The sequence below is a fragment of the Chenopodium quinoa genome, unplaced genomic scaffold, assembly GCF_001683475.1.
Source record: "Chenopodium quinoa cultivar QQ74 unplaced genomic scaffold, ASM168347v1, whole genome shotgun sequence".
Classification (NCBI taxonomy): domain Eukaryota; kingdom Viridiplantae; phylum Streptophyta; class Magnoliopsida; order Caryophyllales; family Amaranthaceae; genus Chenopodium; species Chenopodium quinoa.
In genome coordinates, this window is record NW_018745461.1 from 2,656,053 (window position 1) to 2,668,970 (window position 12,918).

At 35.6% G+C, this 12,918-nt stretch overlaps 2 protein-coding genes across 2 annotated transcripts; both read left to right on the forward strand.

The window, feature by feature from the left end:
- The first annotated feature begins 1,183 nt into the window (after positions 1-1,183).
- Positions 1,184-6,986, forward strand: LOC110715008. Its single transcript, XM_021893580.1, has 5 exons — positions 1,184-1,997; positions 4,380-4,492; positions 4,583-4,948; positions 5,022-5,808; positions 6,507-6,986. Exons 1-5 carry the CDS (start codon positions 1,757-1,759, stop codon positions 6,581-6,583), a joined length of 1,584 nt encoding a protein of 527 aa, XP_021749272.1. The 5' UTR covers positions 1,184-1,756; the 3' UTR covers positions 6,584-6,986.
- Positions 6,987-10,385: 3,399 nt separating this feature from the next.
- LOC110714841 lies at positions 10,386-11,900 on the forward strand. The gene has a single exon (XM_021893393.1). It carries the CDS (start codon positions 10,386-10,388, stop codon positions 11,898-11,900), a length of 1,515 nt encoding a protein of 504 aa, XP_021749085.1.
- Positions 11,901-12,918: the final 1,018 nt, after the last annotated feature.

Genomic DNA, 12,918 nt, shown 5'->3' on the forward strand with positions numbered 1-12,918 from the left:
CCCCCCATATATTTTCCCTCCTCCCATTAACGCCATCCTTCATTAACTTTTGACATTTCCTAAACAATTATTATTTCTCATTAGTTTCACCTCTTAAATTCAATTCAACAATTTTCATCAAATTTCGAACTCATCTTGTACCAGTATTCAAAGTTTCCATTTTCTCATCCTTACTCCCTTTTATTACATAAACAGATCAAATTTTAAAAAACTAAGGGCCTGTTCATATTTACTGAACTGAACTGAACTGAAAAATTAAAATGCATAAAACTGAACTGAACTGAACTGAACTGATTGGAGCTGAACTGAACTGAAAATAAGTAAACATGAACAGGCCCTAATGAAAATCCGTGCTTTGCATGAGTTTCACACATGAGCTTAAAATTAGTTGCTTCACGTTTGTCATCCTTCGGAACATCAAAAACGTGTTGAAAATTGAACAAATTGTGGGCTTAGAGATAAAAGCAACTCCATTATACCATATTGGACACGTGTCTTCACAAATTATGTATTTTGTTAAAATTTGACAAGCGCAACCTACAAACACGTAAGATGACCCAGTATACATATAAACTTCCCGATAAACAGCACACTAGGTTGTCTGGGTACATATTTATCATCAAAAATTGGTCGACTCCAAACTTTTCACCCTACGTTTGGTAAAAATTATAAGATTTTAAGTCTTTTATTAAGTTTGTGATTTCATTGAGAGCTTGTCATCTTTTAAAATAAACCAAATCAAAACATCCCTTAAAATAAAATCTTTCATAAAAAGATATATCCATGACCATAGCAATCTTGATGTCATCCTCTCGACTCATTAATTAAACCGACAAATGTAACTATATATCCCGAAATCCAGTCATCTCTCACTTTAACTTAACTCGGAAAGCAAGTATGATCAATAAATCTAAAAGTCTTCCGATTAGACATTTGCCAAACTTCAAAACTTTGCTTCACCAAAAAAAAAAAAAAAAAAAAAAAAAAAAAAAAAAAAAGTTATGGAGTACAAATTTAAATTTGCCCAAAATTAGTCAAATAAATTAACTAAAAATTAATAAAAAGGACTCCACTAAGACTAGGGGGTGGCCCATTTTAATTAGGAAACTACAAATCTTATAGGCCACTTCCACTCACTTGCCCATTTTCTACTCTACTCACTTCTCTTTAGCTTCCTTTTTCCATTATCCCTTTCTTTTAATTAATCATTTTCTCTCTCTAATTAACATGATCAAGTGTCCTAAATTAGTGCTTTAATTTTTAATTAAAATTATTAATTAAATAATTAAGCACCTCATCACCACCACTACCCTTCATGACTGTGACCCTGTACTTTCTTCAACAATTTTTCTGAAAAAATTAAAAATTTTGAAGAAAAAAAAAAAACCCACAAAACAGTTAAAAGCAGATCGATAAACCAACCAATTTCTTCCCAATTTTGTGTTGATTATTTATTATTAGTACATCCAAAAAAGCTAAAAAATTTCGCAGCAAGTTTACTCAATTTTAAATTTTTTTTTTTCTTGGCACAACTATCCATCCACCATAACCCTAAAACTTACTCTTTCTATTCTCTCATCATCTTCTGTATTTATTTAATTTTCTCTCTCCTCAAATCTTTGAATTGAATTTCATCAAAAATTCTCTCTCTAAAAAGGGTAAATTGAAATGGGGTTTTTGAGCTCAGAATTCAAACCACCCAACTGGGTATGGAAGTGAAGAAGAAAAAACCCACATTTTTGTTGTTGTTCTGCAAATGGGGAAGTCTGAAGAAAATGATGAATTTTCTCTCTCCTCAGCTGCTGTTAATGGTGAAGGAATTTCTGGGTCTAATGCAGAAAGAGGAGAGTGTAGTTTAATTTGTAGGGTTTTTAAGCTCAGGTGTTTTTTAGCACTTTTGCTTGGGATTTCAGTTTTTCTTTCTGCTGTTTTTTGGTTGCCCCCCTTCTTAAATTTCGCAGATCGAAGTGATTTAGATCTAGATCCACGGTATCGAGGTTAGTTTTTGCTCATTTTTTGATTTATAATTTCTGGGTTTTTGCAGTTTTTGTTGATTTTGATTGAAGTAGTATTACAGATTAAGTTAGTTAGTAGTAGACTATACTTGATATTTTGATGAATTGATTGTAATTTGGGTAATTGAGGTATGCTGTTTATTGGGTTTTAGTGTTAATTAATGGGACCCTTTTGCTTGATCATATGCTGATAGTTTGTGTTTCCCTTAAAATTGTCGGTGGCCGTGTAATTTGCATTAATTATGTTGCCTTTTAGGTTGGATCATGAGATTTTTGTTTCCTTGGGAGTAGCTTTGATGTTAGAGTAGGTTAATGAATTAATTTTACCTGGATTGGCTATTGTAATCTTGTTTTGGATATAATTGAGGATATTTATATCTCATGATTATTGGATGCAAGCAATCACACTGATTGACTGATAATTGGGGTTTTTTTGGTTGTGCCGCGTGAGTGTGGAGGATGGTCATATAGCTGCAAATTGTTGCTCGCGAGTCGTGATGTATGGAATTCGTGTTGTTTGGATATATTCTTGAAGAATTTGGTGAAGAATTTGGTGAAGAAATTGTATAAGAACAACATATGTATGTATGTACGAGGATTACAATGGGAGGGGGCCTGTATATCTAATTGTCTACTGCAAAAGAAGGATTGCCACATTGGGTTAGTTTTGGTGGACTGAAGCTAGTGAATCATGAAGAATGACAGTGTGCATTGTACAATGCCCCTTTAGTCTGTCTCAGCACTTATACTTGAGTGTTTGAGATTTGCTAAGCCGGTGACTAGTCACTGCCACAGTATCATCCTAGTGGACATGCTCTTTTTTCCGATACTTCTCATGCTACATATGTTATGCACTCTATGGCACAAGATCTCTATCAGAATACAAATAGAGAAAGGAGCATGAGAACTTGTACAGCTTGAAAAGTGGGCATGTTAAACTCTGATTTTATTAATTGTTTTTTTACCATGTAGAGTTACAATTCTTGGCTTGGTGAGCTGGTCCATGTTGTACTGTAGAGTACAAATTCTTTGATACATAAGCATGTCGTGTAAGATAGTGAGAGGATCTCAATTAACTAACACAGAAGTCTGAGCATTTTCTCTTTGTTGGGGGGGGGGGGTGCTCTACTGGTCTGCTAGAGAAATTACTTAATCTGCTGAAGTCCAGAATGGATTCCCAAAGATGTCATGATATTTGAATGATATGTTGGAGGGTGGAGGATTAGTGTATTTACTCTTTGCTTGAGAGTGTGTTAATGTACCGATTTATTTATCAAAATATCAACAATAACTCGATGGGCAATGGTTGCTTTTTCAGAGAAAGGCAATTGGCCAATACTAAGCTTAGTAGGAATATAAGGTTTCATTGATGTTTTTTTTAAGCTTTTAGGATTAAGATGCTGAATCTTTGGAGAAAATGTAGTATATAACCTAAGTGAGCAAAAGTGGTGTATTTTCTCTGTTACAATCGAACTAGTTTAGCCTGCTTCTCAAATCTATGCTTTTCTAGGTATTTGCACTAGTATTGGCATCCTTTTTAGCTCCTCCTACATGCATAACTTCATTGTGAAATTGTCCAACCAATATTTACATGCTGTACCTCCAATTTCTGCACCATAGTTTATTTATTTATTTTATGGAATGTCAAAAGCATCCATTACATTATTATCAATTTAAAGGCGTATTAAAATGTAACATTGCTTTAGAGTGTCAGTTGTAGTCTCAGCCTATGGTCTAGGTCAGAGCCAGTGATCCTTTTCATGGATTTCTGGGATAATTACTCTATAAAAATGCAGTGGTACTAGACATCGGGAGGGGGGAAAGCATGGTTGAGCATCTTTTCTTGAAGTGAAAGTTGGGCCTTTTTGGGATAGCTGATTATGCATGTTCAAGGGTCTCATCCTGAATTTAGTTTTGGCTCATGCTGAATTATGATCTCCAGTTAAAATATATCTATACAAGTTACTGTTGTGTGGATTAAATATCCGCCAAATTTTATGCTATTTACTTTTGAACTTATTTTTAGTTTATCTGCTAATGCTGATAAGGCTAAGAATGATATAATTATTTGTGAATGTTGTTATATCCTCGCAAATATGATGCTAGTATAGGCCATATAGCATGATTATGATATGCATAATTAGTTGTCTTTACTTGTTCTCGACTATTGTTCTACTTATGTGCTCAAATGGTTATTTGTTTCATGGAAAGCCACACCTGAAAGAAATCATTATGAGATGTGAGCAATTATATTTAGTTATGAATCTTCTGGCTCAACTCTTCGATTTTATAATTTGTTTTATCTTATGGAATTTCCTATAACATAATTACTAATTACTAAAAAAAATAAATATTTATGTCTAGGTCATACAATTGTTGCAAGTTTTAGATTAAAAAGGCCAGTTTCATTTGTGGAAGACAATATTGAAGAGCTCGAAGGAGGGATCTACGAGGATTTTGGAGCTGCTAATGCAAAAGTATAATCTACACCCGTTCCCATTCTTATGCATCCTTAGTTTTGTCATATTTCAGTCTTACTTATATTTGTTTTATTGACCGATGATTAGGTGGCCATCTTATCAAAGGAAAGTTCTGGATTAAATTCTACAGACATCGTGTTTGCGATTGATCCAGTGTTCAAAAATTCTATATCTTCAGCCCAACTGAGTTTAATTCGAGCAAGTTTTGTATCTTTGGTGACACGACAATTTGACTTTGTGTTGATTCCATCTTTGTCTGGAGAGTCATCTTTCTTTGAGGTGCTGAAATTTCCTGGTGGGATTACAATTAGTCCTCCCCAAATCGCATATCCACTGCAGAAAGTTCAGATTCTTTTTAACTTCACTTTAAACAACTCTATTCTCCAAATACAAGAAAATTTTGAGGTGCTGAGGAACCAACTTAAATATGGGTTACATTTGACTAATAATGAGGTAAGTGTGTCAATTTTTACTTTCACCAAAAGAAGATGCTTAATTTTATTCTATTATATTTTATTTGGTGCAGAACTTGTACATTCGCTTGACAAATTCTAGAGGTTCCACTGTGGCGCCTCCTGCTACTGTTCAGACATCTGTTGTGCTGAAGGTCGGAGTTCCCTCTCAGCCAAGGCTGAAGCAGCTGGCTCAAACCATAAGAGATTCTCCTGCTAGAAATCTCGGTCTTAATAACACTGTCTTTGGTAAAGTCAAACAAGTTAGCCTTTCTTCAGTACTTCAACATTCTTTAAGCGGTGATGCTCCTAGCCCAACACCTGCTCCTACTCCTGCTCCTCTTCCTCACCATCACCACCACCATCACTATCACCACCACCATCATAATGACCATGATTATTTACCTCCTACTAGTGCGCCCTCCTATTCACCTGTGGAAGCTCCTCAACCTGTAAAGAGTGCTCCTCCACCACATAGAAGTGCTCCCTCACCCGTGAGACATCGCCGTGCTTTTCCATCTTTTGCCCCTGCACCTGCTAGAAGCTATCAGGCAAGCCCTCCAGGTGCCCATCCACCTTTCAGAAGCTATCCAGCAGACCCCCCAGGCTGCAGGTTTAGATTCAGGAGTAGGCATTTCCCAAAAAGCCCTCAACAATCTCCTAGGGCACCTAGAATGCCTCCTCGCAGTTATGTTGCTTCCACACCTCATCCACAAGCTAAGCCACCAACTCCCGTTGCGCATCAGATTTCACCATCTAGTCCTTTGCCAAATGTTATATATGCTCGTGTTCATCCCCCATCAGCAAGTGAAATGGACCCAGGGCCTCCAGACAAGATGCCATCAGTCGCACCTTCTCCATGTAAGTAATACAATTTGAAGTTTTGTTCTTTGCTTCATCTTTACAATTTCACCTTCATGGTGCAGTGAAGATAAATTTTGATATAATGCTTCAGTACTGAAAAGTAATTTGGCTTCTGTTCTGCTTACTATGATCTTGATGCAAATTTTAACTATCAGTGGAACTTTTCAATATAGGCAGGATGTCTAAATTTATATATATGAAAAAATCATCAATTTCATGGAAAGAAGTCACCTGGAATTCCATTGTTTTAGGGTTATTCTTCAAGAACTGTCCAGGGCTCTGTTCTGACTTAGCTTATTTTTGCTGAAACTTTGCTCAACCGAACTTTGCTTGTTTTACAATCGACTTATACTTATTTTTCAACTGACTTTTAGCTTATTTTTGCTGAACCTGACTGTTTTACTACAGAGTACAACTTATTTATATAGGCTGGGGTGAGCACTCTGAGCAGAGCCTAAGCTGTTTACTAATTATGTGACACCCAATTGGGATTAGTGATAACTTGTTGCGTGCTCCAATTTAGAGTTGGGCATTGCCCATTAGTTTCATCTTCTGTGAACAGGCAACAGAGACCTATTTGATATCTTTTGCATACAAGCGGAGTCTATTTTTTGTTATTGTCTATATCTATTTCACATGTAAAGTTTTCCTGTCCGATTAACTGGTTGATTTTGGTGATCCTGGTGTATTTGCAGCTTCTGGAGATCATATTACAGCTATTTCTTGGGTAATCTCACTGTTAGTAGCTCTTTTACTGCATAACTGTTGGTAGAATGTGCTATCCTCTCGTCTAGGTGAGTTCCACTCCATGGCATCTAATGGACTTGTTTGTATCACCCAAAATTGAAGAAAGAAAACATCCTAAGCTGGCGGAAACTTGTAAAGTGGGAGCAATGCAAAAGATGGCATTCTCCACGGTTGCTTGAGTGAATATACGGTGTTGTTTTTGTACATGTAAATATACAATTGAAACAAAATTCGAGTGGCGGGATGCATTCTCAGGTCAAAGTCCACAAAAGTGGCAGGCCACCTTAATGAGAATGCCATAGCCACTTGTTTGTGTAATGAACTCTCTTCTGCAGAAGTGTAAGGCCAAAGTCAAGAATTTATCATCCAATACATTTTTGCCCTTAAAGTCTCAGGCATCACAGGTATGCCATGAGTCTTTTTTATTATATCCGTTGCATTAGGAAATAGGAAGCGATACATTACGCGTTACTATGTTATTACCATATTCGACATCTCAACAACTTTGATCTTCCAGAATTCTACTGGACCCTTAATGGTAGGCTGTCTACTGTCTAGATTTGGTATGTGAAGTTGATTAGTACATTTCCCGAAAGTGACACGATATAATTGCCTTATTATTGTATATTATGTATTGAAAATCTAGATTTGCTCTGGATTATGGTGTATGTTGTAATAGTTTCGCAGTGTTGATGGGAAGTAGCTGTTTGCTTGTTGATTGAGCTTTAGGTTGAGCAGGAATGACTCGTCCAATTTAAGCATCTTTCAGCTTTCACATGTTGGTGACCAACTGGCTTTGCGTATACTTGGAAACCTTAAATAAATAAATTGGTTGTTCTGACAATCTGACACTACCAATATTATATTTTTACAATTTATCAAAAAAAATATACGTAGTATTTATATATATATATATATTCTATTTTTGCAAACAATAATAATAATAATAGTATTATAAAGATTTCTATATTTACAAGTTTCCATCTTTTTTTAACGGTAAAACAATGCTTTTTATCTTTCAATGTGAAATGAGGATAGATTATTTTTAGAAGGGCTTTTGAACTTTTGGAGAGAGTTTGTTTCCTTAATTGTAATTGCCAATATTAGTTAGTCAAAATATGTTTTGTTTTTAGTAACTTTGTAAAAATTTATTCCACGTGTCTTAATCAACCATCTTTTAGATAAATTTTACTCCGTAGTATTTTGAGTTGTTCCATATGTTACTTAGACTTGACTATTTGTATAAGACACATATCATCATGTTTAAGCGTTCAACTTGGCTATTTTGTAAATAAATTGGGTGATTTTGGTCCAAAATAAAGTGTAAGAAGTGTATGTTAACCCTGTAATAATAAGCTTCAGGTCTAATAAGGTTAATGACTTAAGGTGTACATATATATCATAGAAATCATGTCTATTTAGGTCTAATCGGGCCAAATGTATTAAGTTGAATAAATTTAGGTGAAGAAAACGCATTCTTATGTCCATACTCCTATCGAGAATATGACATGAGTACTTGAGGTGAAATGAATAGTTTGGTTGATATAGCTTTTGAGACATTGGTTTGTTATGTTAATAGTATTTATGAGATGGCGATTGTATTAAGGGAATCAAATATTAGAAGAAAAAAAAATTACTTCAGCATATTAAAACTAGGGTAGCAATTTCAGCAATATGTTCTCAAATAGATCATACTCAATTAAATAACTAGCACAAGAATATTGATAATTTCAATATAATTCATGTTACAAATTTATAAAGTATTGCATCTAGGTAATTAGGATTACTTTTCATAGTTTCTTATTTTTTAATACATGCAACAAGTTGAATTTAATAATACATTAAAAGTCAACTTGTTACATGCAATGTATCCAGAAATTATAAATATCTAAGAGAAAAAAACGTCGATGTCTTATGCCTCAAATATTTGAGACGAGCTAATGAAAAAATAGATTATTGTAAAAAATTAATAAAAAATAATATTGTTCACGTGTAATTTGGATTTGATTAAGATCACACATTAATCATAATATCTTGTGGGTTGACCGTAATTTAGTGAAATTTGGATCATACAATTGGACTAAAAGTAATACGTCAATCTGTTATATCACGGGCCTTGGCCTTATTTTGCAAATTGGCTTCTTCTTCATCACATGAAATGCTTGACCTAATATAGTAATATGGGCCTAACACCCCTCTAAAAGGAAAAAAGTCATAGAAATAGGCTTGTGGAGGGGTGGCACTGTGGCGGTGGAGGTGCCGATATGCCGTGGTGGTCATGGAGGTGGTGGATGCGGCGAGGGTTAGGCATTTGGGCTAAGGCATGAGGGGTCTAAGGAAGATAGTTCTTATAGATTAAAGTAAGTTGATTACCTTGTCTCTTCAACTAATGAGAAATTTCTTACGATTAATTTAACAAATAATGACATTTTCTAGTTTTTAGACTATAAAATGTCATGGACATTGTAAATTTTATAACCTTTACGATAGTAAATAGAGTAATACTCTCTACGTATAATATAATAATCACAAAAGGTCATATGCAATGTGTCCATAGGTTGAATAAATGTGGTGATTGAGGCCAAGTATGATAGATGATCCAATTTCTTGTATCTATGGTTGATTGATTAGTCATATTGATGAGCTAAATGCTACTCTTTGGATCTAGTCTTTGCACCAAAACATAGCATTGTACCATGTACCCTTATAAGTCTATGAATGTTATAAGTCTATAAGTCTATGAATGTTATAAAGCCCAATGTAATTATGGAGTTTACAAAATGTACTGAAAGTCAAAATGTTGTAAGAAGCAACCGCTTAAGATCTCTAGAGGAAGGGGCTCAAAACTTAATGTCCTGCTATTATATTTAGAAGTAAACATACAAATAATGCTATTGTATGTTTTTTCTTTGCCTTCTTGACTTGATTAACTTGTTTTGTGGGTGAAATTATTATTAATTGCTAGAACATTTTAATAATTTCAAAAAATATTTAATTTTTTCTTTCTAGTTTAGTGTTTTATTTTATTTTTTTTTTATTTACGGTGTCTATTAATAAATCTCTACTTGAACACTATTTTCTCTTCACCTGAATGTTGCTAAACTCAAATTACTTTTACAATATTTAAAACTTAATTTTATGGATCCTTATACTCCCCCCGGTCTCAATAATCTACAACAAAGGGGACTTTTACGGACTCCTAGGCAAAACTTTTAAGGGATTTTAATGAGATGTTAGGGTGTTTAATTAAGGTGGGAAAAAGGAGGAAAATTGGAGAGAGAAAGTCATGCATGTGACTAAATATTGTTATTGTATTCAATTGGGTGGGAAATAGGAGAGAGAAGGTGGGCCTTTTTTTTTGGGTGGGGAATCTGTCAGCAAAGGGAAGAGGGAAAGTAGTGTTCCCTCTATTTTTTTGGTGTGAAAATTTAAAATTTTCACATTTCCTCTCAAAGTTCAAAATTTTAAAATTTTGGTCCAAATTTGAAAACCATTCAAATTTTAAACAAGACCATTTGTTCCCTAAATCTACTGCATATAAAAAGGCAGCAACCATTACAGTTCATTCATTACAAATCATTAAGCCACCATGGCTTCCAACATCAGAAATTAAGTTTGTTCACAAAAAAAAAAACCCATTAGATACAAGTTTAATTAGTCCAAAATATTTACTGCCTACTCTAACATTAGTCCTAAACTAAAGGGTAGCATAACGGTTCTGCTTCCAGCAACACTTCACCAAAAAGTTTGAGCAACCACAAAAAACATCATCACCTTCCTTCAAATCTACAGGAAAACCAAAAAAAAAAAAAAGGGTATCCAACCAAATGGAACAACATTTTGATCAGGAATTTTTTGATATTGAACAAATCCTAAATGAGGGACCATTTCGGTACATAAGTGATGAAGAGTTCATGGACTATGATGCTGATGCTGACAGCAGTGAAGAAGAACAGGACAACAACAGTGAAGAGGATGAAGTACCACAACAGCAAGCAACAAGCAGACATCAATTAACAGTCCAAACAAAAAGAAAAATGGTTGATGACATTCTACTGAACATGCATGCAGGGGAACTTAAAAGGGGATTTCTGTCAGACATGGGGAGAAGGTATGGGGTTCACAGAAGTACAACACTTAGGCTATGGAAATTTGTAAAGCAAAGTATAGCAGAAGGCAATGTTATTGATGTCAGAAGCAAAAAACTTGGTAAAACTGGTCCAAAACCAAAGGAAATCACTGATGAGTTCTTGCAGTCTGTGCCACTGTATAAAAGGACAACAGAAAGGAGTTATGCATCAGCCCTTAAAATTTCACACTCCTTTCTTCATAAGCTGAAGAAAAAGGGAAGGTTAAGAACACACACAGTAGCAAATCATCCAGCACTAACATCTAACCATAAAGTGGCAAGGCTGAAGTGGGCACTAGAGCATATTCACCCTATTCCAGCAGTTGGTAACCCAACTTTCATGGACATGCAACAACACATACACATAGATGAGAAATGGTTCTATATGAACCCTGAGACAAGGAGGTTTTATTTGCTACCAAAGGAAGAAAATCCCTATAGATGCCAACAGTCAAAGAGATACAAAGTTAAAGCCATGTTCATGGGGGTCATAGGTAAACCCTTGTATGACTGTAATGGGCAAATGTTGCATGATGGCAAGTTTGGCATATTTCCATTCACTTACCAACAGAGAGCAAAAAAGAAGAGTAAAAACAGGGATGCAGGTGTCATGGAAACTAAGGTTGTGGAAAGTGTGAACAAAGAAGAAATCAGAAAAATGCTTCTCCAAAACATAATTCCAGCAATCAAGAGACAATGGCATCCTAGTCTTCCTAAGGACATATTCATCCAGTGGGATAATGCTAGGCCACACCAAATTCCAATGGATGAGGAATTCATTGCAGCCTGCACTTCTGATGGGTTCAACATTCAAATGGTGTTTCAACCAGCACAATCACCAGACCTAAATGTTTTGGATTTGGGTCTTTTCAAGGTCATACAATCTCTGCAATATCAGTCCTTTCCCACAACATTAGATGAACTCATTGACAAAGTGTATGAGGCTTATGAGTGGTTTGATCCAATACTTAACAAGTACACATGGATAACTCTTCAAGGGGTGATGATGAAGATTCTGGAAAAGGAAGGGGGCAACAATTTCAACCCACCACATATGGGCAAACAGAGATTAGAAGCATTAGGCCTACTTCCTACCATTTTGGAATGTGACAGGGGACTCATTCAACAAGCAGTTGCATACCTAAACACATTTTTCATTCCAGTCAACCAGGATTTCCCAGATCAGACTCAAAATGAGGTGGATGCGGACTAGGGGCAGAAGATAGGGACAATCATTCAAGGGAGGCATGACTTCCACACATAACCAAACAAGAACCAAAACCATTGTTTTTGTCACAGTAAGCTTTTGTTTTTTTTTATTGTTGCTTATTATGGTTTGGTTATGTGTCTTTTGGTAGATAACTTGCCTTTATTATAAGGCAGTCATGTAATGAATGATTAGGCTACAGGGGACTTTGTGAATTAACATCTTTTGTATTCATAACAAGGAACTAATGATAAACAAATTGCACTTATATTCCATCAGATTGGGTAGTTTTTTTCCATTGAGAAGTTGTAGGATGTTACCTCAACAACACCTGTACTAGACAGTAGTTGGAGCTAAAGCACTCTACACATCCCACTCAAACTGAGTCCCTTCATCATTTGGAACTATCACACACACATACAGAGGGACTCAATCACACAACACTGAATGAGGGACTCAATATCACATCCAGAGGCATAGACTAGCAAGAAATCTAAAACACATCCAATTGGGGACTCATTGGCCACCAGCACATGCCTCATCATACATCAACTCACATTACCTAACCCAACAAGGGACTCAATCCATTATAGAGGCAGAAATGAACTAGGACAAAAGCAGTGGGTACACAAGCATAGGCAAGTCACAGAAGCAGCATATGCAGTTTCACACACATGTCATGAACAAACAATAACCAGCATAAATAACCAACAGGGTAATAAAACCCTTCTCACAATCAACCAGCAACACCAACATAACAACTTAACACAACACTATCAAACTACATAACAGAGCACGGGGTAAGCAAACCCATTTCAAATTCAACCAGCATAATCAACAAATCAAAACAATAAATTAGGGTTAAGCTAGAAATACTTACGCCGCGCTGATCAGTTGTTGGGGGGGGAAGTCATTAGGGTACTTGTCCCTAAGGTAAGCCATATAGCAAGGGTCTTAGTCGTTGTAGTCCGGAGTGAAGACAAATCTCACTCTTTTCCTTCCACTCGAGCTGCTGGAAGAGGCA